Source organism: Pelmatolapia mariae, linkage group LG2 (assembly GCF_036321145.2).
Source record: "Pelmatolapia mariae isolate MD_Pm_ZW linkage group LG2, Pm_UMD_F_2, whole genome shotgun sequence".
Taxonomy (NCBI): domain Eukaryota; kingdom Metazoa; phylum Chordata; class Actinopteri; order Cichliformes; family Cichlidae; genus Pelmatolapia; species Pelmatolapia mariae.
Window position 1 is genome coordinate 35,997,878 of NC_086228.1, and position 24,779 is coordinate 36,022,656.

The 24,779-nt window shown below is 41.7% G+C and overlaps 1 protein-coding gene across 4 annotated transcripts in view; it reads right to left on the bottom strand.

Annotated features, from left to right (window-relative positions):
- Positions 1 to 293: 293 nt before the first annotated feature.
- The window catches only part of il1rapl2 (interleukin 1 receptor accessory protein-like 2), a 443,220-nt gene continuing 418,734 nt past the window's right edge, over positions 294 to 24,779 (bottom strand). Inside the window, exons 10-19 of one of the 4 annotated variants that reach the window (XM_063499989.2) lie at positions 19,686 to 19,826; positions 18,826 to 18,886; positions 10,907 to 11,016; positions 6,813 to 6,958; positions 6,105 to 6,182; positions 5,862 to 5,978; positions 4,289 to 4,411; positions 2,732 to 2,962; positions 2,539 to 2,569; positions 294 to 2,295 (exon numbers count right to left, since the gene is read on the bottom strand). In XM_063499989.2, the coding sequence (XP_063356059.1) occupies positions 2,207 to 2,295; positions 2,539 to 2,569; positions 2,732 to 2,962; positions 4,289 to 4,411; positions 5,862 to 5,978; positions 6,105 to 6,182; positions 6,813 to 6,958; positions 10,907 to 11,016; positions 18,826 to 18,886; positions 19,686 to 19,826 (1,127 nt within the window). In that variant the 3' untranslated portion in view covers positions 294 to 2,206. Of the gene's footprint in view, positions 2,296 to 2,538; positions 2,570 to 2,731; positions 2,963 to 4,288; positions 4,412 to 5,861; positions 5,979 to 6,104; positions 6,183 to 6,812; positions 6,959 to 10,906; positions 11,020 to 18,825; positions 18,887 to 19,685; positions 19,827 to 24,779 lie in introns of all 4 variants that reach the window. The other 3 variants (XM_063499979.2, XM_063499998.1, XM_063499971.1) reach the window with 3 other exon arrangements.

Below are 24,779 nucleotides of genomic sequence, written 5' to 3' on the forward strand. Positions count from 1 at the left end.
AGCCTCCAGACAGTTATTGGTGTCACAGTTACAAGGAAATTTAAGTGACCATTGGATAAAGCCACGAGAAGTGCAATTCGAAGAAAAGGATTCGTGACAGGGGTGAAACAAAGTAAGCTGACAGTTGGAGGAAATGCTAGACAGCTTGCGAAATCACATCTGGTTAAGCAATAAACAGAAAATGAGAAAAAATAATTTTCCTGGGAAAAAAAAAGAGGAAAAAAGTTGACCATGTCAGACAACAGTGAATCCAAAATCTATAAAACAACTCATATAAGTTTTATTTGCTCGCAGTTAAATTATTCAACCAATATATCCAAAGAATAGTCAAAGAAATAGTCAGAAATTAAAGGACAACCACTAGACTGTATATTGCCATTGAATATAACAACTGAAATAATTATTGTATCAAACAATCTCAAATATCCAGAATTCATTGGTTCTAATAAGACAATGACAGTAGCTCTGTGTAAATTCAAAACATTACCCACTTTGCTTAAATATTATCTTAATAATCTTGTTTTTCTTTTTTAAAGCTCACAAAGAAGAATGTGGTCTGATTCAGCTCAGAGTACAGCTTTTTATGCAGTGAAGCCCCCTTTTGGCTGACTGGTAGTGGTAAGGTTCAAAAGATCAGTCCGTTAGCAGGGTCGTACTGCCGTAAGACATCCATCCATCGATGAAAAGAGAAACAGAACAAAGGCAACAAAAAAAGTGGCTGTGGAGCCATCAGAGAACACTTAATGTGAGTGTTAACAGAAACTGTAGGGAACAAATCACTGTCATGTATAGGTCTATACAGAGGTTATGGAAGCTGTACAAAGATTATTGTAACAAACAGACAGTAAAAACAAAGCCTGGTAAAAATTCTCAACAACCTTCTAAAAGGATAAAACCCTTAATTAAATAAAACGTGACAAAATAAATAACCCAAATGTTTTTGGAGGGACACCTCCTTTTTTTCCTTTATCAGTTTTTATCATTGAATCATGGCCAGACAGAAAACAAATATACTGTATCAACATAGGATGTTTATACCCTCCATATTAAAAGAGGCTTCGACAAATGATTGTGTCATTTACTCTTTTATCTATGTTTGTTTGATTATTATTCTTTTTTTAAATCTAAATGGGTGGTCATGCAAATAGAAAAAAGCCAAGTCCTTTATGCTTTTAGCTTGGTGTTAAATCTGACAGTTCATCTGTTGGTGGTGGACTGGCTGGTTTCCAGTCTCGCTGTGCCCTTAAACACACTTACCTCAAGTACTAGCTATTCTTTCAGCCAACTAGTCTATGCAACTAGCTAGTTTCTGCCTAACTGTGCTTTCTCAGTCATTAAGCAGTTTCAGCCTTCGCTTTATGTGTCACTTCCTCTTGTTTTTCTTGCTGAAAAACATTTCTCAAGTCTAGTTCAGCTCCTGAGAGCCAAACCAGGTAGCTAGCTTGCTGTAGAGCAATATTTCAAGAGGTTGACTAGTTGATTTAAGGTGGTCTGGTATTCCAAAATCATTGCTTGATGTCTGCTTTGTCTGCCCGACAAGCCACCTAGTCAACAGGTAGATGAGAACTCGCATAAGTAGATCAATTGGCATTCTTAGATTACGCTACGTCTTGTTTGTCTGAGCTGACAAGTCAACTGGTTTTCACAACAGCTGGTTTGTGAGCAGACTTAAAAGGTGCTGTTTTAGATCCAAACTGCCTGCCTGTTGAACAAATAGAGTACTACAGACGGTGGATACCCACGATTGAAGTACTCAGGATCCCTTCGTTAACTTCTCTAGTTCTTAAGTTTCCTTAATCCTTTCCACAAACTCAGCATGACCAGTCAGGAACTTTTTGCCAGTATGTCAAGGACACATGGTCATGCCAGCAGTGTACATTCCAGCTGGCATCAGCCTGTTACCAGGTAATAGGTCCAAAATCAGAGCGCAATCCTTTGTATAATCCCAGTCTTTCTGTAAACAGTTTACAACCACTCTCCGAATAAGTGTGACACCAAGCCTTCGGCGGTCTTTCGGTAGTCTTTTATTCACAGCTGGGAACGAGTGGCCCAAAAGCAGTCGATGGGCAATCCAACGCCAAGTCTGCACACAGTCCAAAAACCTGATGAAAACCAGACGACCCGCCAGTCTACACGAAGCCAGTGAAAAGCAGTCTGTAAACCAGTCTGTATTCTAGTATCAGCTGAGAAGTCCAACTACCAGATGTCAGAGCTTAGTTCTCTGCTGGTGAGGGGTACAAAGGTGCTGTTCAGGTGGAGTTCTGGCTTCTTCCCAAGGGTATTGCTCTGTTGCACCTGGGAAACACACAGCACCACCATGATTAGCACTAACCTTGCCAGCATTGCAACTGCTATCAAAAATTTAATGGTGCTTCATTATGTGGTATGACAAAATCTTGCATGCCAATACTGTGCCATGACTTAAACATAACAACTGTACTGCATTTCGTTTCCCAGTCTGTTAGAATAAGCATGTTTTCAGGCTAGATGATATGAAGATATTGTTTTCTTTCTATATTCTCTTTTATTCAAACAGACCTCTTGTTCCCCAGTGAACTGCTCTGAACCCCTGGGGAGAAGAGAGGATTTATTTTTATTGTGTTTAAGCTCTGAGTACATGCAAACAGATAACAGCAAGCAAACTTTAGAAAAGGATACACTGTGCTGATGTTGGGTGCTGGGGACTAACTAAGAACATCATACGTATAAGTGGCTTAGTCTTTTCTCCCACCTGTCCATTCAGCAGTGTCATAGGGATATTGCAATAGACATGGCGCCCCCCGGGGCCCAGAGTGGAGAACTGCACCGTGGAGGGAGGTGGAAGGGGGGGTGAGGGCTGTGGGGGAAGTTGAAACTCATAGCTGCGGCAGAAATGCCGCATTTGAGCTGATGTAGCACTGTGACCCCCTCCTAATGGCAAGGTCATCTGGTTGTAGTCAGGGATCTCTGTTGCCAAGGCGACCTGTGTGTAAAAGACATGACTTTCTGGTAACTTTCATTAGCTTCAGCATTATTGCAAGAGGCAACTAAATATGAAGCATTCATCATGAAAATGCTGTTTGTAGACTTCTGTTAGCTTCTGGGTGAACTATGAAAACAAGATAATTGTAAATGAATGAAATAAATGTAAATGAACTTAACTGTAATGTGTTCAAAATAAATCAAGCTAGAGTTTCACTTATTTTTCAAAATAGAGCTAAACACAGGAAAACGTGAAATCCCCGGATTCCGTCTGATATCAATTCAAAGGCAAGTTTTAAACAAGTGAAACAAACTTTCTAGTCCAAACTGTAGATTTGAAAACACAGCAGTGAAAACATAAGAAGTACAGAAACAGTCAGAACATAGCCACAAACATTAGAGAGAGATCCATGGCAGTCAAAGAATTCTGAACTGAACTCGGTGGTGGAAAAACTTTTAAAAAGTTATCATGGGACAAAGTCAGAAAACTTTTTATTCAGTTTTTATTAGAGTTGACCGGTGGTTATATACATGCAGTTTTAATGTCCTGGTGACCAAAGCTAAAGCCTCATCAGAAATGGTCTTAGTGGAAGGATGGCTCTAAGAAAGTCATTGGTAAGGAATGGCGACAGGGAGAAAAATTGAGGTATGGCAAATTACCCAAAATTGGACTACAAATCATTGGCAAGACGACTTCGAGTGAGTGGAGTCATGAATTCAAATGTGAAATGGTTCAAATTGTTATCAGTATGTACAAAAGTGAGTGGCTACAGTCACTGGTAAAACCTGGTGGAGGCTCCGTCATGGTTTGAGGCTGCATATCAGCCAGTGATGTTGGAAAGCTTTTTTAAAATTGATGGAATTACAAATGCAGAAAAGTACAGTCAGATTTTGATCCACCATGTAAAAACCATCTTGAAAGCATTTGACTGGCACTGTTTTTTTCAGTATGACACTGATCCCAAACACACTGTAACAGTCCAGTAAAAGTGTACCTGGATAGAAAAATACACAATGAAGCACTATCAGTCATTGCATGGCCTCCCCCAGATCCTGGAGCTCAACATTACTGAACCAGTGTGGGAAAGAGAACAAAACTGTTTCCTATCCTATCAAACAGGTAACAGTGCATTGTTCCTGATCATCTGCTCTCACAAGGTAGCTCAAACTTCAGGAACAAATTTATTTACAGGTGTAACAACGATCATCTAAGTCTGTGTTTTTAAGATTAATGTTGTCATAGTGCAGTGCCAAGGTGAAAATATACTGATTTGAGAAACACCATCTACTAATTAATAAAAGTTCGAACTAAAAGACATGTGCTGACCTGATGGTGTCCATGCCGACTCTCATTAGGGGGCACCAGGGAGGCAGAAGTGGTTGTCATGGCAATAGTGGAGACTGTGGTCTGTAGGTCACCAAAGAGGCCCTGTTCACCAGAATCCATTACCTGTTAACACAGAGATTCCTCCAACAGTGAGTCAAAATTTGAATATTCCAAGACTTATGGTGATATTAGCAATGACTGGAACACATTATACTGTATTTTAAAATGCTAGACACTAATGTATATTCTGCACATTTCTTGTTTTCAACAATCTCATGAAAAGATTTAACCAACAAAGCTGTGAAAGTAAACAAGAAGGACCCAGCATACAAATACTGTCTCTGCACTTTGGACCTTGGACCTTATGTCTCCGTGTTTTAGCGCCATCGAAAAGCTTTTAAAACCTACAAGTGAGCAAAAATATTAGACTGGGTGAAAATTTCATTCTCCAAGGTTGAAAGTGTTAGTGGTTGTGAGGGGGTCAAAACACACCTGAGTACCATTAGCGTATGATGCTCATGGATGGCTTAAATTCTTGAACATTCTTATGCAATTTAATAAAAAAGAGCTAGGCGGTCTTTAGCCCTTACGTCAGACTCCCTAAGCATGCATAAATAAATAAATAAATCCATCCATCCATCCTCCCTCCCTCTGTTGGAGGTTATGGGGTGCTGGAGTCTTTCTTTGCTGACAGTCTTTTGCAAGGTCAACGCAGAGAGCCATACAATCATTCAACAACTTTATTCAGAGTTTCCACCTGTGCTACTTTAGAATTACAATGAACCTAACCCATGAAAGCCTTTACATTGTGTGAGGAAGATGGAGAACCTGTAGAAAACCCATGCAAGTATGGGGGAGAACATGTAAACACCACACAGAAAGACCCCAGCTGGCCTATGAAAGCACTGCACCACCATGTTTCCTTGGCCTTTTTTAAATTCTGTTTTAAGTTTGGAATCAAGTCAAATGTGATGTTTTTCTCCTTGTTTAAAGTCATATTTTACACACTTAAACACCATCTAGATTCCATGACATCAATTATTAGAGTAGAAGAAGACATTAGAATGATATCACCACATTGTTGCAGTTGTTGTTAGTATTCTCTGTGTAGCATCATTCTTCAGGAAAGAAAGCAGCAGGGAAACATTTATTTGCTAATCAGGGCATACGCCACCTGAGGCGTGGTAAACATCTACACATTTTGCTTTGCTGTGATTCCAATTTTAATACATTACCTGTGTTTTGCAGACATTTTAAAGGCTATCTGCCTGTTTGAATGCGCCCAAGGAAAGAGTACATCTCAGTAGAATTTTTTGGCTCCCATGCATGAAATGGACATTATTAATATAGCTATAGACGAAGATGTCTGAGTGTAAGGGTTTCTATAATGATACATGAACAAATTCATATGCTATCCAATATATTTTTTATCACTTATAGTCGCACATGTATTGTAGACTTGTTTTTTTATGACATTTATTTTCAGAGGTCATAAATCAGTCCCAGAGTGGAGGCTATACCACTGTAGAAAGATAAAGTATATCGAGAATACATGAAAAAAGACACAGTGTACCTGACGTCTGGACAGTGTCTCTCTGCGTTTAGCGGGCATCTCGTAGACCACCTGTTTCCAAAACTTAGATGACAGCTCATTGCTCTTAGGACCCCTCCACTTGATGATGGATAAAACCTGAAGAGAAGAAGACAAATTACAAAAAAAAGAAAAAAAAAAGATTTTGCCATTCTGGCTGGTGATAACCCTTCAGGTCACCCCATAAACTCTCCATCCTTTCATTCATCCGCCCTTTCTGTATACCTTGATGGTATGTTTAAGTGCCTCCACCTCTTGGTAGTTGATGACATTCTTCAGGTCTGCACACTCTATCATGATCACCTAGAACACGGAGAGATTTCTAAGCAGAAGACCTTCCCCATCAAAACTGTCCATATGTAATAATGCAATGTCCGGGTAGGTTCTCAGTAATCCAGGTTATGGTAGTAGTAAGAGCTTGAACACAGAAGGTGAACGGACTTCTTTAAGTTTGTAAAGATATTTCACCTCTTATTCAAGCAGCTTCTTCAGTTCTAAAAACAAAAGGTGGGCAGCTCCAGGTATTTAACCCCTAGTAGAGGTCGTCTCTCAGTTATCAGCCACCTGCAATGTAGTTTTGAGATCCAGATGCTTAAACACCCAAATCATACTCAGATGACCTCAATAGGTCACATGATGGGGTGGGACAAAGTCTCATAGTGGTTTTACCCTTATTTTTGGCTTTAATTCATCTGATTACTCACATGATCAATAGTGGGCCAACAACCACTCCAAAGGGTGCTACCCCAACTAGTGTTTAAATACCTGGGACTCTCCACCTTAACTAAAGAAACCGCTTGTGAGGTCAAAGGTCTTCACAAACCTAAAGAAGTCTTCTTGCCTTCTGTTTTCAAACTGTTAAGAAAAATAATGCAATCAAGTTGGAAAAATGTCTGTCCTCTAAATTTTTACCTTTGACCTCTGAATCCATACCTTGATCTCCCCGGTAACAAGCATGGAGTGGAGGCGTGTCTCTATCTGGAAGATGCTCCAGCCTCTTTTGGCGACAAACTCTGGCGTTAAAACGATGATCAGACGTCTGCTCTGCTCCACGCTACGAGCCAAGTCCTCAATGTAGGCTGGGAGAGACACATATGGAGAGTAAGAGTAATGAATAGAGAAGGGACAACTCGGCAGATGGCCCCGCCCCTCCCTGAGCCTGGTTCTGCCGGAGGTTTCTTCCTGTTAAAAGGGAGTTTTTCCTTCCCACTGTCGCCAAAGTGCTTGCTCATAGGGGGTCACATGATTGTTGGGTTTATATCTGTATCTATTATTGTAGGGTCTACCTTACAATATAAAGCGCCTTGAGGCGACTGTTGCTGTGATTTGGCGCTGTAATAATAAAATTGAATTGAAATTGAAAAAGAAAAGTCAACCTTTTCCTTTCATTCTGTTATTACTAAAAAGCTTCCATGAATATCCACATGATGGTGCAATACCAAGTTTCCTGTGTCTCCAGATTTTGTTGTGAGCCAAAACAGAAGTGACAAAAAAGCAGGGTAATAAGCTTTTGCTCTTAATATTGTCAGTGCTGAACTAATCCTGTAACAGTCGTGCATTTCTTTCTCCAGAATTACTGAGAGGTTTTAATTCTTGTTGGATTACACGGAAAGCTCCAGCTTGTGCTCCAGCAGCTTTGACGAAGACAAAGCAGGAGGCAAGAAGTGAATTACCATTACAGTATGTAAGGTAAACATCTCGCACAGCAACACTTGCTCCCGCTTCCTGCATGTGTCAAGTTGATTCGTCCATACATGCCTGAGGTGAGTGACGGGCGGATATAACGGAGTGACAGAAATGCTTGTGCAAGAACTTTGGCTCTGACACAGCACGGTGCAGTCAGCTCTTAAATGGGGATCAGAGTAGTGCTGAGCCACCATCGCCGGTTGTTACTTATAACTTAGTGAGGAATATGTGAAGTTAACGAGGAGAAGTGGCAGGTGATGGGATGTGGACGGTGAGTTAATATGAGGTGAAGCTACTGTATGCTTCAGCATTAGAGTAGCCTCCATGCCAAACCCAGTGAAAACCTGTCTTAACAAACGACCCAATTACTTTTTTGCAACAGTGTGTGTGTGTGTGTGTTTTCTTGGAACACATTGCTCATTATTTCTAAAATTTGTAGTTACAGAAAATGTATGAAAACTTTGTGTTCATTGAACCACGGCTCCCCCCACCCCCCGTCTAAATACCTCTCTCTTTCTCCATCTCTGCTAACTAAATTAATGACAGACTCTCCAACAACACATTGCAATTTCACGCTCAATTTGAGGGGCACAAATAGTACAGTACATCCCCAAATTCATTCTCTTTCTTTTCTGTTTCTCTCGGTTAGCCTTTCTGCCGCTCTTTTTTTACATTTTCCCTCTCACATTAACACCTCCTTGCCTCTCTCTTGCCCTTGACTGCTTCCTGCTCCCCCATTTGTGAGGATTATGTAAATCAATTAATAAAATAACCAGTGACCCTGTACCCTCTGCTTTCTGTTCCTTGTTATTTATTTCTCGCTCTCCTGTTCATTTCAGAGGGTTAAGTGGAGTGAATAATTGAATGGTGTGTTTTGGGTCGCATTGCTATGCCGCTCTTTCAGCAGCTTTGGTTACCAATGAAAAGACTCTTGTTCAGTGTAGGCATAATTAAACCTGGAAAAAGTTACATGTGAAGATATGCACAGGGGATATTTGTTTTTCGGATGTTTTCAGGGCAAACACAGGAAATATGACTTTTTCGTCTGCCGGGTGCGTTGGGAAGGCGCATAATTTTAGCTAAGGTCACGTAAAGTGTGGCTTTCATTATGAACCATACTTAAGTAAACATATTTATATATTTTAGGAGAAAATGTTAAATAATTCAAAGAGCACATATTAGCATGTGTCTTTTGCGCCACATTATACGGTTATTTCAGTCGGTGTATATTTTTTGGTTTGACGTTTTGAGGACAAGGAGATGTGGGATTTTGGTACCAAAATGCTAATACACAGGAAATGATAGCTGTATTACTTTATTTCACGCATTAGACCTCAGAGACCTCAGACATTACTCATTAGAATTTTTTCAGTACTGAGCTGGAATATAATATCATATTTATTTAGATTTATTTATTTTTATACTACCTTTAATTGGACTGTCCAGGTTGCTTCCATACTGGTCTAGAGAGGCCTTTGCAGGATGTGCTCTTTTATGTTCTTCTTTGAAAGCTACATATTCATTATATAAGACAAAGCAGTCAGTTTGAGGCAGTGTTAGGGACTGTTTAATAAATATTTATTTAAAAATGTATTATTAAAATAATTAGAATGACACATTCCTCAAAGTACCACAGCAATAAAAATTGTTTAGCATAATGTGTTAACAAACCACAGTGCACATGTTTAATGTTGATGTTTTTTTTGAGATATTATTTGTAAGAATTTGAGTGTTATATTGCTATATGTAACATTCTATATATAAAAAATTGTTGATAATATATTTTTAATTATCCAGATTAATTTAGGAGTCTAGGCGGAGATATAGGAGAGACATACGAACACAGACTATGATCGTAATATTTGTAACCATGTTTTTGGCCACTTGGTGAAGTCTAATAGTTACTCTGCTCTCCTTCTGACTTAGTGCTGAATGACTGAGTGAACTTTCTGGGCTGAAAATGTCTAAGGACACATATAGAACACTTCTGGTTCTATATATGACCCACCCAGCACTGCAAATTGTTCATTTTTTTTTTTCGTGCCCCACTCTCCCTCTTTCTTTGAATGTATTCACTCTCCAAACCGCAGCCTCATTTCATGCTCAACCATCTATCATTATCTAATAAAAATGCTGTCAAACCTAAAATAAGGATGTTGTCCCAGCTAGTGAACTAGTGACTAAGTGCAGAGGGGTGTATAAACACAGAGGGGAAGCCCCCAGCAGCTTAGGCCTATCCCAACGTATCTAAGGGTCGATTCGGGGTCAGCTGATCCAGCCCTAACTATAAGCTAATATAAACATATTGGACAACTTCATGCTCCCAACTTTGAAGAAACAGTTTGGTGATGCCCCCTTCCTGTTCCAACAAGACTGCACAACTGTGCACAAAGGAAGGTCCATAAAGACATGGATGAGTGAGTTTGGTGTGGAAGCCTTGACTGGCCTGCACAGAGTCCCGACCTCTGTGGTTAACCAGAAAAAACACCTTTGGGATGAATTAGAGTGGAGACTGCGAGCCAGGCCTTCTCATCCAACACCAGTCTGACCTCCCAAATACACTTCTGGAAGAACGATCAGATAATCCCATAAACACACTCCAAACCTTGTGGAAAGACTTCCCAGAGGAGGTGAAGCTGTTATATCTGCAAAGGCGGGCTGACATCTAGATTAACAATGGGATATCCCTCAAGTTCATAAGAGAGGTCAGAGTGTTGGAAGTGCAAGATTGTTTCACACATGCTACCCAAAACGACACAAATGTTTTTATGGGCTTTGCACCAGATATTATTAACAATACCTGTGTGATCACCACATCCTGGTTTGATGACAGTCACATCTTTGCTACAAAAGACGTCAATTGTATTCAGTGCCATGTTACCACATTGTTTGAGGTGTCTATATCTATCTATATATATATATATATAAATATACTGTATATATAAATACATACATGTGCGTGTGAATGTGCCAGGTTTGACCAGTGACAGATTATAGTAATAACAATCATATTTTCCCCTCCAGTTGGACAGAGTGACACAGGAGCCAAGAAATGATGACAAATTGTGAGAGAGTACAAGCATGCATGGACGCGTGTGCGTACGTGTGTGTTTGTGAACAAATAAATGAAATTGTGGTAAGGCATGTGGTACATGTGGCGTACATCTGAGAGCTGACACAGATACGTGTGTGGCTGTAAGTGTGTTATGATGAAGATCCACATATGTTCTTATTTATTCTGACAGACAGATGAATTCTGGGTAGCGGGGATTGGAGTTACACAAGGAGAGTGTGTGTGTGTGTGTGCATGTGTGTAGGTAGATACACAGATTGATACTTACTACTGCTGGGTATTAAATCTCTGTCTGGTATAAACAGCTTGTATCCATAATGTTTCTCCAAAACATCCGGCAAGATCTCCAAAGCAAATGTTTCCTCGTCGCTGCTCGTCCTGCTGGGAGAGGGAATAACAAACATGGCTCCAAATTCAAAATCAGATAACAGACAAATCAATCAGCAAATGCACTTAAGTACAAACGCCTGCACACAGGTGGAAAATTAGAGGGGAACCCATCGTAAAGATGTGGGCTGCCCCGCTCTGTTAAAGTCCACAGGAGAGACGGAGTACTACATTCCAGAAGATATTCCCTCATTTGATGTGCAGACGAGCACGTGTTGCATCTTCGTGGCTGATCTCGTGAGTACAAAGACTGTAGCACGTGATTACATCATTTTCTTCTCAGCGTACAGATCACTGCATTGTCATCCAGGAAGGAACCACTTCCATCAGGACAGAGATGTTTAATCAGAGTGTAAAGGTGAACGCTTTGAGCAAATTTGTATTGATTCACTGTGAGCCTTCCTTGTGAGGTGACAAGTGGACTGAAGCTATGCCAACAGAATGCTTTCCTCAAAATAACGGAGCCTCTCGATCCCCTCACTGTAGGGCTCTTAGGTTTAGTTTTTGCATTTAATTTGGTCAAAATCAAACATCTTCACATTTTATGAATTTATTTATTAATTTTTTGGGTTTTAACGTGACCAGGCTTACTGCTAACAATACAACAAGTAGCATTTTAATAAACATGTCTGTAGCCTTGACAGAATTGTGGCTAGCAAGTCCTTTTCATGTGGCTGCCACTCTTCGACATAAAAGGGAGGTTTGTCTAATCAGTTCCAACCACAGAAGCAAAGAACTACGCTCACAAGAAGTGTGTATGTGTTTATATATATATATATGTATATATATATACCCCCTATGCTAAGCGAGCCCACCGCAGACATGAGCGAGACAGATAAATATGAAGGCATGCCGGCTTGGATGTCGCCCGGATTATCAAGGTCCGCGTCAGGTGTTGAGGAACCAGGGCACCCTGACGACAAGTGGGCTACTGGAACCAGAAGGCATCGGTGGGCAAGAGACGAAAACAGGGCGTTGTTGGAATGCTACTACGCAAGTAACCCTGGCAGAAGGGGCTACATGAATAGGATGAGGGACCTATGGATTCTTCGATACCCAACATCCACAATGACGGCGAAACAACTAGTAGCTCAGTGTTCCAACATTCGAAAGAAGGGACTGCTCTCACGGCTAGAGATTGACGAGGTACAACATAAATGCTACGGCAAGGAGGAGTCAGGACGCCAGGTCAGGGGGGAGATATCATCACCCCCACCTGAGATTGGGTACATAGCCCCAAGTGCGATAGGAGAAGGATCGTTGAGTGCGAGAGGAACTGACCTGAAAGCCAGAACATCTTACTATTCGTCACTGATTGAAGAAAATAAGAACAACCCCAGGTTTCTCTTCAGCACTGTAGCCAGGCTGACAAAAAGTCAGAGCTCTACTGAGCCAACCATCCCTTTAACGTTAACTAGTAATGACTTCATGAACTTCTTCAGAAATAAAATTTTTATCATTAGAGAAAAAAATTACCAATAATCATCCCACAGATGTAATATTATCTACAGCTACTTTTAGTACCATTGATGTTAAGTTAGACTCTTTTTCTCCAATCGATCTTTCTGAGTTAACTTCAATAATTAATTCCTCCAAACCATCAACGTGTCTTTTAGACCCCATTCCTATAAAACTGCTCAAAGAAGTCCTGCCATTAATTAATTCTTCAATCTTAAATATAATCAACCTATCTCTAATAATTGGCTATGTACCACAGGCCTTCAAGGTGGCTGTAGTTAAACCCTTACTTAAAAAGCAATCTCTAGACCCAGCTGTCTTAGCTAATTATAGGCCAATCTCCAACCTTCCTTTCATATCAAAAATCCTTGAAAGAGTAGTTGTCAAACAGCTAACAGATCATCTGCAGAGGAATGGCTTATTTGAAGAGTTTCAGTCAGGTTTCAGAGCTCATCACAGCACAGAAACAGCTTTAGTGAAGGTTACAAATGATCTTCTTATGGCCTCTGACAGTGGACTCTCTGTGCAGCGTTTGATACTGTTGATCATAATATCCTATTAGAGTGATTGGAACATGCTGTAGGTATTACAGGTACTGCGCTGCAGTGGTTTGTATCATATCTATCTAATAGACTCCAATTTGTTCAAGTAAATGAAGAGTCCTCTTCACACACTAAGGTCTATTATGGTGTTCCTCAGGGTTCAGTGCTAGGACCAATTCTATTTACATAATACATGCTTCCCCTAAGCAGCATCATTAGAAGACATAGCATAAATTTTCACTGCTATGCAGATGATACGCAGCTCTATCTATCCATGAAGCCAGGTAACACACACCAATTAGTTAAACTGCAGGAATGTCTTAAAGACATAAAGACCTGGATGGCCGCTAACTTTCTGCTTCTTAATTCAGATAAAACTGAGGTTATTGTACTCGGCCCTGAAAATCTTAGAAATATGGTATCTAACCAGATTCTTACTCTGGATGGCATTACCTTGGCCTCCAGTAACACTGTGAGGAACCTTGGAGTCATTTTTGACCAGGACATGTCCTTCAATGCACATATTAAACAAATATGTAAGACTGCTTTCTTCCATTTGCGCAACATCTCTAAAATTAGAAATATCCTGTCTCAGAGTGATGCTGAAAAACTAGTTCATGCCTTCATTACTTCCAGGCTGGACTACTGTAATTCTTTACTATCAGGATGTCCTAAAAACTCGCTGAAAAGTCTTCAGCTAATCCAAAATGCTGCAGCAAGAGTACTGACAGGGACTAGGAAGAGAGAGCATATTTCTCCTGTTTTGGCTTCCCTTCATTGGCTTCCTGTTAAATCCAGAATTGAATTCAAAATCCTGCTCCTCACTTACAAGGTCTTAAATAATCAGGCCCCATCTTATCTTAATGACCTTGTAGTACCATATCACCCTATTAGAGCACTTCGCTCTCGCTCTGCAGGCCTACTTGTTGTCCCTAGGGTATTTAAAAGTAGAATGGGAGGGAGAGCCTTCAGTTTTCAGGCCCCTCTTCTGTGGAACCAGCTTCCAGTTTGGATTCGGGAGACAGACACTATCTCTACTTTCAAGATTAGGCTTAAAACTTTCCTTTTTGCTAAAGCATATAGTTAGGGCTGGACCAGGTGACCCTGAATCCTCCCTTAGTTATGCTGCAATAGACGTAGGCTGCCGGGGATTCCCATGATGCATTGAGTTTTTCCTTTCCAGTCACCTTCTCACTCACTATGTGTTAATAGACCTCTCTGCATCGAATCATATCTGTTATTGATCTCTGTCTCTCTTCCACAGCATGTCTATCCTGTTTTCCTTCTTTCACCCCAACTGGTCACAGCAGATGGCCCCGCCCCTCCCTGAGCCTGGTTCTGCCGGAGGTTTCTTCCTGTTAAAAGGGAGTTTTTCCTTCCCACTGTCGCCAAAGTGCTTGCTCATAAGGGGTCATATGATATGATTGTTGGGTTTTTCTCTGTATTTAATATTGTGCTATCTACTGTACAATATAAAGCGCCTTGAGGCGACTTTTGTTGTGATTTGGCGCTATATAAATAAAATTGAATTGAATTGAAAAAGATAGGATCATGGCCAAGCTTGAAACCTGGATCCCCCGTAGCCAGTTACCAAGATTACGTGAAGTACCCTCAGAAGGTCTGCTAGATGATGTTAATGCAGCACTACGGATGATACCTACAACCACGATTACCGACACTAACAAGCTGATCTACAATACGGCAGCAGTGATCAGTGAGATGCTTGGGGCAGTACACTCCATGGCTAGAGGGCAAGATCAAAGTAGCACGGAGGGAGGTTAGCCAACTAACGGAGTTGCAGAAAGGCGCGACAAAGACGGTGCATAAGAAATACAGCAAGCTGTCCATACCTGAGGCCTTGGAAACTGCCAAGCAAAGACTCACAGCCTTGGCCAGCCGCTTGAGGAGGTACACCAGAGAGATAGAAGGCAGGAGAATAAACCAGCTGTTCTCCACAGAACCAGCAAAGGTGTACTCTCAGTGGCAGGGGAACAATAAGAGAACAGCACCACCAAGGCTGGAGACGGAGCAATACTGGAAGAGCATATGGGAGAAGGACGCAACCCATAACGGCAATGCTCAGTGGCTAGTGGATCTGAGGGCAGACCATAGCGACCTCCCTGAACAGGGTCCAGTAACCATCACAGTGGCAGACATCCAAGAAAGGGTCTCCAGTATGAAGAGTTGGACAGCACCAGGGCCCGACATGGTTCACGCCTACTGGCTGAAGAAGCTGACTGCTCTCCATGAGCGTCTGGCAGCACAAATGAACCAGCTGCTAGTTAACGAGAGACACCCGGAATGGCTAACCGAAGGTCGGACGGTCCTGATCCCCAAGGACCCCAAGAAGGGACCGGTCCCATCCAACTACCGACCAATAACCTGCCTCAGTACTACATGGAAGCTCCTGTCAGGCATCATATCGGCTAAGATGAACAGGCACATGGGTCAATACATGAGCGGGGCACAGAAAGGGATTGGCAAGAATACCAGAGGCGCAAAACACCAGCTACTGGTAGACAGAACAGTCAGCCGAGACTGCAAGACCAGACTGACCAACCTGTGCACAGCCTGGATTGATTACAAGAAGGCCTATGACTCAATGCCCCACAGCTGGATACTGGAATGCCTAGAATTGTACAAGATCAACAGGACCCTAAGAGCCTTCATTAGGAACTCAAAGGGGGTGTGGTGTACAACACTAGAGGCCAACTCCAAGCCCATAGCACAAGTCACCATCAAGTGCGGGATCTACCAAGGAGATGCTCTGTCCCCACTGCTGTTCTGCATAGGCCTGAACCCCCTCAGTGAGATCATTAACAAGACTGGCTACGGATACCGACTACGAAACGGAGCGGTTGTCAGCCACCTCCTGTACATGGATGACATCAAGCTGTATGCCAAGAGTGAACGAGACATCGATTCACTGATCCACACTACCAGGCTATACAGCAATGACATTGGGATGTCGTTCGGACTGGAGAAGTGTAGTCGAATGATAACAAAGAGAGGGAAGGTAGTCAGAACTGAGGGGATTGAACTACCAGAAGGCAACATTGCAGACATAGAGGACAGTTACAAGTACCTGGGGATCCCGCAGGCGAATGGGAACCATGAAGAGGCCGCTAGGACAGCTGCAACCACCAAGTACCTGCAGAGGGTCAGGCAAGTCCTGAGGAGTCAGCTGAACGGTAAGAACAAGATCCGGGCCATCAACACCTACGCCCTGCCCGTGATCAGGTACCCTGCTGGGGTAATAGGCTGGCCAAAGGAGGAGATAGAAGCCACTGACATAAAGACAAGAAAGCTCCTTGCGATGCATGGAGGGTTTCACCCCAAGTCCAGCACCCTGAGGCTGTACGCTAAGCGGAAGGAAGGGGGCCGGGGACTGGTGAGTGTCAGCACCACAGTCCAGGATGAGACAAGAAACATCCACGAATACATCACGAAGATGGCCCCAACTGCCAGCGTGCTCAGTGAATACCTCAGGCAGCAGAAACCCAAGAAAGAGGAGGAAGGCGAGGAACCATCATGGAAGGACAGGCCCCTGCACGGTATGTACCACCGGCAGATAGAGGAGGTGGCTGATATCCAGAAATCCTACCAGTGGCTGGACAAAGCTGGACTGAAAGACAGCACAGAGGCACTAATCATGGCAGCACAAGAACAAGCTCTGAGTACAAGATCCATAGAGGCTGGGGTCTATCACACCAGGCAAGACCCCAGGTGCAGGCTGTGTAAAGATGCCCCAGAGACAATCCAGCACATAACAGCAGGGTGCAAGATGCTAGCAGGCAAGGCATACATGGAACGCCATAACCAAGTGGCCGGCATAGTGTACAAGAACCTCTGTGCCGAGTATAACCTGGAAGTCCCGAGCTAAGATCCTGTGGGACTTCCAGATACAGACGGACAAAATGGTGGTGGCTAACCAACCGGACATAGTGGTGGTAGACAAACAGAAGAAGACGGCCGTAGTGATCGATGTAGCGGTTCCCAATGACAGCAATATCAGGAAGAAGGAACACGAGAAGCTGGAGAAATACCAAGGGCTCAGAGAAGAGCTCGAGAGGATGTGGAGGGTGAAGGTAACGGTGGTCCCCGTGGTAATCGGAGCACTAGGTGCGGTGACTCCCAAGCTAGGCGAGTGGCTCCAGCAGATCCCGGGAACAACATCGGAGATCTTTGTCCAGAAGAGCGCAGTCCTGGGAACAGCTAAGATACTGCGCAGGACCCTCAAGCTCCCAGGCCTCTGGTAGAGGACCCGAGCTTGAAGGATAAACCGCCCGCAGGGACGAGAGGGGTGTTTTTTTTTGTTTATATATATATATATATAAAAAACCAGTGTTGGGGAGTAACGGAATACATGTACCGCCGTTACGTATTTAAAATACAAAATATGAGTAACTGTATTCCGTTACAGTTACAGTTTTAAAAGGTGGTATTTAGAATACAGTTACTTTGTTGAATTAAATGGATTACACGGCGGTATTTTCCTGTTTCATATTGTCGCGGGTCAGGACTGTTTGGGTTTTGTTTGACAGCTACGCTCTGTTGTTCCAGGCGGCAGCGTTACGGTTGCCATGGTTACAGGGTGACGCGCTTGCTCTGCGACTGTGTGTTTCCTGGGTGAGAGAGCACCTTTTTGTTGTTGTTGTGCTAAGCTAATAGGCATAATGCTACAGGCATGGCCCTAAAGAATGTAGCCTCATGGGCAGTGTAGTCCGTGCTGCAGGGAGAATGGACTGCCATACCCGTTATGTGTCTGTGAGCGCGAGGAGGGAGAAAAAGGAGAGTGGAAAAGTACGAGCTGTCACCAAGCAGAAACGGGAGCTGGAAGCATGTAAATATAATAATAACCACTGCAGCCAAGAAGAGTGCCTGACGAGCCCAGTTGTAAGTAAGCTATTAAGACTCGACTGTGTTTTCCTCCAAAACAATAAGTTCCGTTGGAGCAGCCTTTCAACGCCTCTCTCTGTCTCTCGCAAGCAAAGTTGACCCAGACAACAAAGTAAAGCTAGTTTTCAGCTAAGAGCCCGACACGGAACCCGACGTATTAGCCAGAGGTCCCTTTACTACGGTTCGGAGCCGCGGACTTTCAGTAATAGTAATAAATCACACAGCAATAGTACATTCATGTAGTTGTAAAAAGCATGATAATATATTAAGTAATCCAAAGTATTCAGAATACGTTACTCTCATTGAGTAACGTAACGGAATACGTTACAAAATACATTTTGGGGCATGTAATCTGTAATCTGTAATGGAATACATTTTAAAAGTAACCTTCCCAACACTATATATAATACATATGTATATGAAAGCTAGTTTGAGCCACCATGGCATCATCTAGTGGTTACTGAAGCCTTACCTGTGGCTTTTTCTTAACTTTTTGAAACCAGAGAGGAAAGATATGACTGAGAAATTGAGGACAGCTTATATGATATCAGTTTATCATTATTTTTGACTCCAAAAGAGAACATAATTTATGAAATGAATATAATGTTTTAAATATGACTTAAACATAGTCACTGAGCCCATGAACTCCTCAGCAAAGGGATTAGCGTCTTTTCACAGCTCCCCCTGCAGGATCAAGGCGCTACTGCATCAGCTTCACTGACAATCAGAGCTTTTCTGCAGGTTAAAGGGGGCAATGCTGATTTGATTTCAAGTATTTTGTGTTTGCTGCTATTTGAAGGAACTGAACATGATATTTGTTTCATTTGTATCAATCCTCACTTTAAGTTTAGCGCCTAATCTGTTTACACAGCACTGCACACATGCATCCAAGGAACCTGACCTGCCCAATGAGTCGAGGTCCACTTTAGTATAGGACAGATAGGCATCATACTCCTTATTATCTGTGGAGAGAGAGACAGAGAGAGCATGGGACAGTAAATAAGAGTATTTGGCAGATGTGACAAATTAATCAACAAGGCTTCCCTGTCTTTCTGTGAGTACAGTGCTTCATACAGTATATATATGTTAGCAGTTTCTGTGTAATTATTGAACTAAAAGGCAGTAGACAGTTCCTGATCATCAATACATGTAGACTTGATGAGAAAACCGTAATTCATGTTTTGGACTTGTGAATGCACGGCTAAGAAAATCCAGCTGCTTTAGGACCTCAACTTGAAATCAATACTTTAAATCAATACTACAAACTTACATCTTTATAATTTTCCTTTTGGCGGTTTCGCTGTTTTGTTCAGGGAGTGATCTTGCATTGCTTTGTCAGTGTAACTTTTGAAAAGTGCTGCACAAATAGCTCCTTATTCCATCAATAGATGAAAAAAGAGAAACTCATTTTCATTTACTCTGCTCTGCTGTTGTTTCCATTAATTGCCTTCTTTGACTTCGCTACAGGCTTGTGCATCTTATGTGCTGTACAGTGTTGTACTGTAAGACTCATCCTGCAGTCTGTGTTATGCTATGTGTAGAAACCCTACAGGAAGATCCTACTTTAATAGCATAATTCTTTTGCTTTACTTTGTTTCATTCCCAACAACGTTGAATGCAGCAACAGTCTAACTCTTATTTTGCTCCATGTTTGTAGTTCTCTGATCTTCCTATCGATGCTGATACCGCTCAGCGCTCTGATACCTGTCTGACCCCTTCTGCAGTGTGCTGAAGAAAAAGTGAGCACTCAAAATAGCTTACCATCTTCAGTTTCATCACTCCCAAAGTGTCTCCTGTAGCAGAGCATGATCTCCAGGTTGTAACATTTATAAAGCGCGGTTAGGACTCCCAGCAGCAGCAATATGACCCCGAGGCCTCCAGCTAACTCCAGACGGTACATATCTGCCAGAGATACACAGCAACAAATTTATATCAGTGATCAGTCTGCTTTGAGGAATACTAACTGATGTAAGAACAAAATCTTTCCCCCCCAATAACTCAGAGCTTTTCAAAACATATTTAGATAATGCTTTTTTTAATAAACTGCTCACATCTGACTGCTTTGGCAACAATCTTACTTCAATTATCTTCAGATTGGCACATTTTTCCAAATCGGCAGTGAAGCTGGAAACTCATTCACTCACACAAAATACACAAACACACACAAACATGCAGAATGCTGATATCAGCTTTTCATTTGAATGTGTTTTTTGATAACTCGCAGCTGCATTTAGAGGCGTTATTAACGGCCTGCAAAAAAAAAAAAGCGCAGAAAACCACACCAATGAAGCCCAGAAAAAGACAAGTGCACACAGAAACACACTGAACCAGATGCGCTAACATGAGAGTCACAAAATCATCTGGCTGTCTATTTAATTAGAAGGTAATAAATTAACACCTGTTTGCCTCATTTGCTCAGCAATTCTCTTTGCACTTCAGGTCAGAGGTGAGAGACTGAATGAATATCTGCATACTGTAATCCAGTATGCAGTGAAATGATACACATAAAGATTTCTAATCTATAGCCTGAATATATGTATATTGAATTCAGTTGAATTCAGTTATCACAACGGTCATCTCAAGGTGCTTTATACTGTAAGGTAAAGACCCTACAATAGAGAGAAAACTCCAACAATCAGATGACCCCTCCACGAGCAAGCACTTGGCCACAGTGGGAAGGAAAAACTCCCTTTTAACAGGAAGTAACCTCTAGCAGAACCAGGTACAGGGAGGGGCGGGGCCATCTGCTGCCACTGGCTGGTGTTGAAGGTAGGGCAAGGTTGTTGATATCTCTGGCTTTACATTTCTCAAAACAGAGTCGTCTACAACACAACTTTGGTAGCTCATTCAGTGCATTCATGCAGCTGGGGTAGGGATGAGGTAGAGAGCTGTCCATAGCACACACATGCAGATGTTAACACTTATGTTAGCAGACTGAGACGTCAGCCTTTGAGTTTTATATAACGCCGAAGTCCTTGCATGGGGGTATTCGAGCTGGCTGTGAAAGAATTGGGTCAAAGTTAGGACTTTCACAACAATGACTTCCCCAGTTGAGTGGCACATTCTCTAAGCACTCAGTCTTTGACTTTTGGCAGGTTCATAGTGAATTATCATGTAACCACTTTACATCCACCCAGTGTTCCCAGCAACAGATGAAAAGTTGTGAAGCATTTTGCTCTTTGGAAATGGTAAAAAGCTGCGTGCAGCATGTAGTGATTCAAATATGGCTACTTTCAGGTGATGGAGATGCTAGCTGCTACAATTCACTGTGTATAAACTTACACAGAAGTAGGAACTACTGCTGCTGCTTTGGTAGTTGTAGCTTAAAATAGTTTTTTTCACAACATGCATCTACTAGAGAAGCTTTCTTTCAGAAGGTCTTTTTCCTTTTTAGCTTTTATTTGCAGTTTGCTTACTTAAACCTGCTTGGTTAGGTTTAAGAAAAGGTCGAGCTTTCCAAAAACATGAACCACATTTGAGCCAGTCTGACAAAGCAGTGAAGGAAAAATACTGAATTTGTGCTAGCGGCAAACTAAAAACACGTTTCAGATAAGGATTTTCCCTTGTTTAAGAGTAAAGGCTCACAAGGCTAAAGAGACAATAATCCCACCTTCAGTACACACGAGAGAACACTCGCACTGCCACACTTTTGCAGGTCTGATAGCTGTAAGTAGCATTAGTGCAGGTTTACAGTTTGCGTGCATGTTTTCACTGGCTGCAGTTAGTCAATTTTTTAGGGTCACCATACTGAATGTGCAGTAATGCTGTATTTCACCTAACTGCAGACTACAAAGTAAGTCCACCGCTCTGATGAAGAGAAACAGGTGAAATTACAGCAGCGTGTCGGGCACACACCTGTGTGAGCTGAGATTGTGTTGTGTGAATGGATGGTAGTACTATCAAGGCAATATGAGTGTATGGAAGATTAATGGAACACGGCTGGTGAATGACACCGTGGGAAATATGATCCATTAGGGTACCCGCTACACACACACACATACACACACACACACACACACACACACACACACACACACACACACACACACACACATATTTGGATGGATTTATCAAGTCATGGTAAGGAATAGCACACACTGTAAGTGTAAGTCCATTGTTAAAATTCAACATAAAGTGCATTAACAATTGCACCCAATAATAACTGCAGTACACGTAGTTTTGTCTGAACTAAACTAAACTAAAGTCCCTAATTAATATTTTCTGGTGTCTCTCGGTAAGCGGCTCTCGGTTTTGACGATACAGTATTAGTCTGTCATTATAACTATTAAGCCAACATATCAGAAACTGCCTGGCGACACAACACCACCTGTTGGTCCAAACTGTCAGATATAATTGGCTAAATGAAGAACAACATGACCCTGTGATGCACATGCTCGACTTTTTATTCTTAACAACTCTACAACAACAAGATTTAAACTGAACAGTTAATATGTTGTCGTCTTTGTCTTCTTCTCTGACCTTTTTGTGTTTGGGTTTATACAGTAATCAGGATATTAAACACAAACAGTGCCCATTTTTTAACAGCCCAGAGTGAAAAGCACAGCTGAAACTGTCTCTTTGCTCACTTGTGAGTTTTATGGATATGACAGAGCGTAATAACACATCTGCACTCAGTGTTAAAAAACTTGTTTAACTGCCGCTAGCACACTAATGGTTGTTGTGGTCATAAATGCTGTAAAAACAAGCAAAATGCACAAAAAAATAAACAGTACTAAGCATTGTAGTACTGTTTTGCTTCCAAAGAGACTGACTTTGTCATTTTTTGGCAATAGTTCTCCAGGTTTCACTGTCAGTCCTTGTACCGGGCCATTTTCAGGGGCATGATTTTTTTGTTTGCTGAAGCACTTAACACTGGCCTGTGAATCAGTATAAAAGGCACCAAACTGGAGGGATAAACTAGCGTCGGTTGTTTCTGCACATAATATAAAACTTATCAAAAGAACCAATTTTAAATAGTATCTTTAGGCTGTTGCAAAAACCCAACTTTTCTTCAGCTGAATCTATAAAAAATATTGATGGTTTGACAAACCAGAGAGTTAACAGATATAAAACAGCATTTTTTCACAAACAACACGATTCCCAAAGAGCTCGCAGCTCTGGCATATCTCGGCATCATGTGCAGTCAAAAAAATGAGGAAACTGGACAAGAGGAGGACAAAAGAAGATGTGGCAGGTCTGAAAAGCTATCCACAGCAGACAGACAGCATGCGAACGTCATGTTCTTAAAAAACAGGAAAAAATCCAGCAAAAACCTGCCACAGGACCTGAGAGATGCATCTGACCCTTTAGCTGATCCATCTACTGTTCACTGAAGCTTCATCAGAAATGGTCTCAGTGGATGGGTGGCTGTCAAGGAGCGCTTCTTCAGGAAGGGAAACAGGGAGGAAACTCTGAGGCTGACTTACACAAGAACTGGACTGAAAATCAGACAGTAGGTATAATGTAGTGATGACTCCAAATGGGAAATTTTTGATTAAAATCATTATGAGTATGTATGGAGATCAGGAAAGATGTACACCAGTGAATGCCTACAGCCATGGTGGAGACTCTGCCTTTGTCTTTAGGGCTGTATTTCAGTAAGTGGTGTTGGGGAGCTTCTTAAAACTGATGCAATTATGAATGCAGAAAAATACTGTCAGATTTTGATCCACCATGCAATGCACCGGGTAAGTGTCAGATTGACACCAGCTTCATTTTTTTCAACATGACAGTGATCCATAACACACTGCCAATACAGTAAAAGCATAACTGGACAGAAAAACAGACCATGGAGCACTGTCACTCATGGATCGGCCTCCACAGAGCCCGGATCTCAACATGATTGAAGCAGTGTGGGATCCTTTGGACGGGGAACAGAACAAAAGGCAGAAACATCCAAAGAAGAGCTTTGAATGTCCTTCAAGAAGCCTGGAGAACGATTCCTGAAGACTATCTAAGACTTAAGCTTGTTAGAACTGTCTCTGTGTTTGCACATGTTTTAATAACCTTAGTAAGACTTTTACAGGGTACTGTACTATTGTGCATTTTGTAAACAATAGAATAGTAAATTTTTCTTAGTTATGTGATCAGAAATTGAGAACTTGAGAAAAATCCTTGACTGTAATAAAAAACACACTGAGGTCATTTATAATAGAAATGGAAGCAATGTGGGATCATCATAATGCAAAGATAAAGTGCCACGAACAAAATGTACTTCATCAGTAAGTCGTCTAAACTTTCTACCTAATGTTCAATAAGATCTGTGTGACCCTGCAGGATACATTCCTATGCTGAACATCTGGGATACTGTATAATACTGACATGATTAAAATGTCAAGAAATAGCAGCGCTTGAGAATTTTCAAGAAGAAATAATAATTGTATAAAAAAACACAACGTTCAAGATCTTTTGATTTCAGCTGTAAGCAGTGTCTTTGCAGGAAACCCTGGAAGCTTAATACAATAAACACCACAACATCACATTTAACCCTTTCATGCATGAATTATGACAACCTCAATCAGGGTTTTTTCTTAAGCATAAGAGTTTTTTTACATGTCCACTGGCTGACCAGTGGGTGGCAGGTATGGAGTGACGCATCAGTGTCCAAGGTAGTGGTTTATGAGCAAGTATCCCATCAACCCTGACCCCAATACAAGAAAACAGCCTTTGAATAGCTGTCAACTGTAGTGACCACTATGCTGAAAGGGTTAAAACTCTTGTTAAGAGTATAAAATGAGAGCGCCTGTTTGTAGATGCTTTCTAAATTGATTTGTAAGATGCATTAATCTTTAATGAATCTAATGTTATTTTGAATATATTTGTGATGCCTTTTTAGTCAAATTTACTAAACATGTC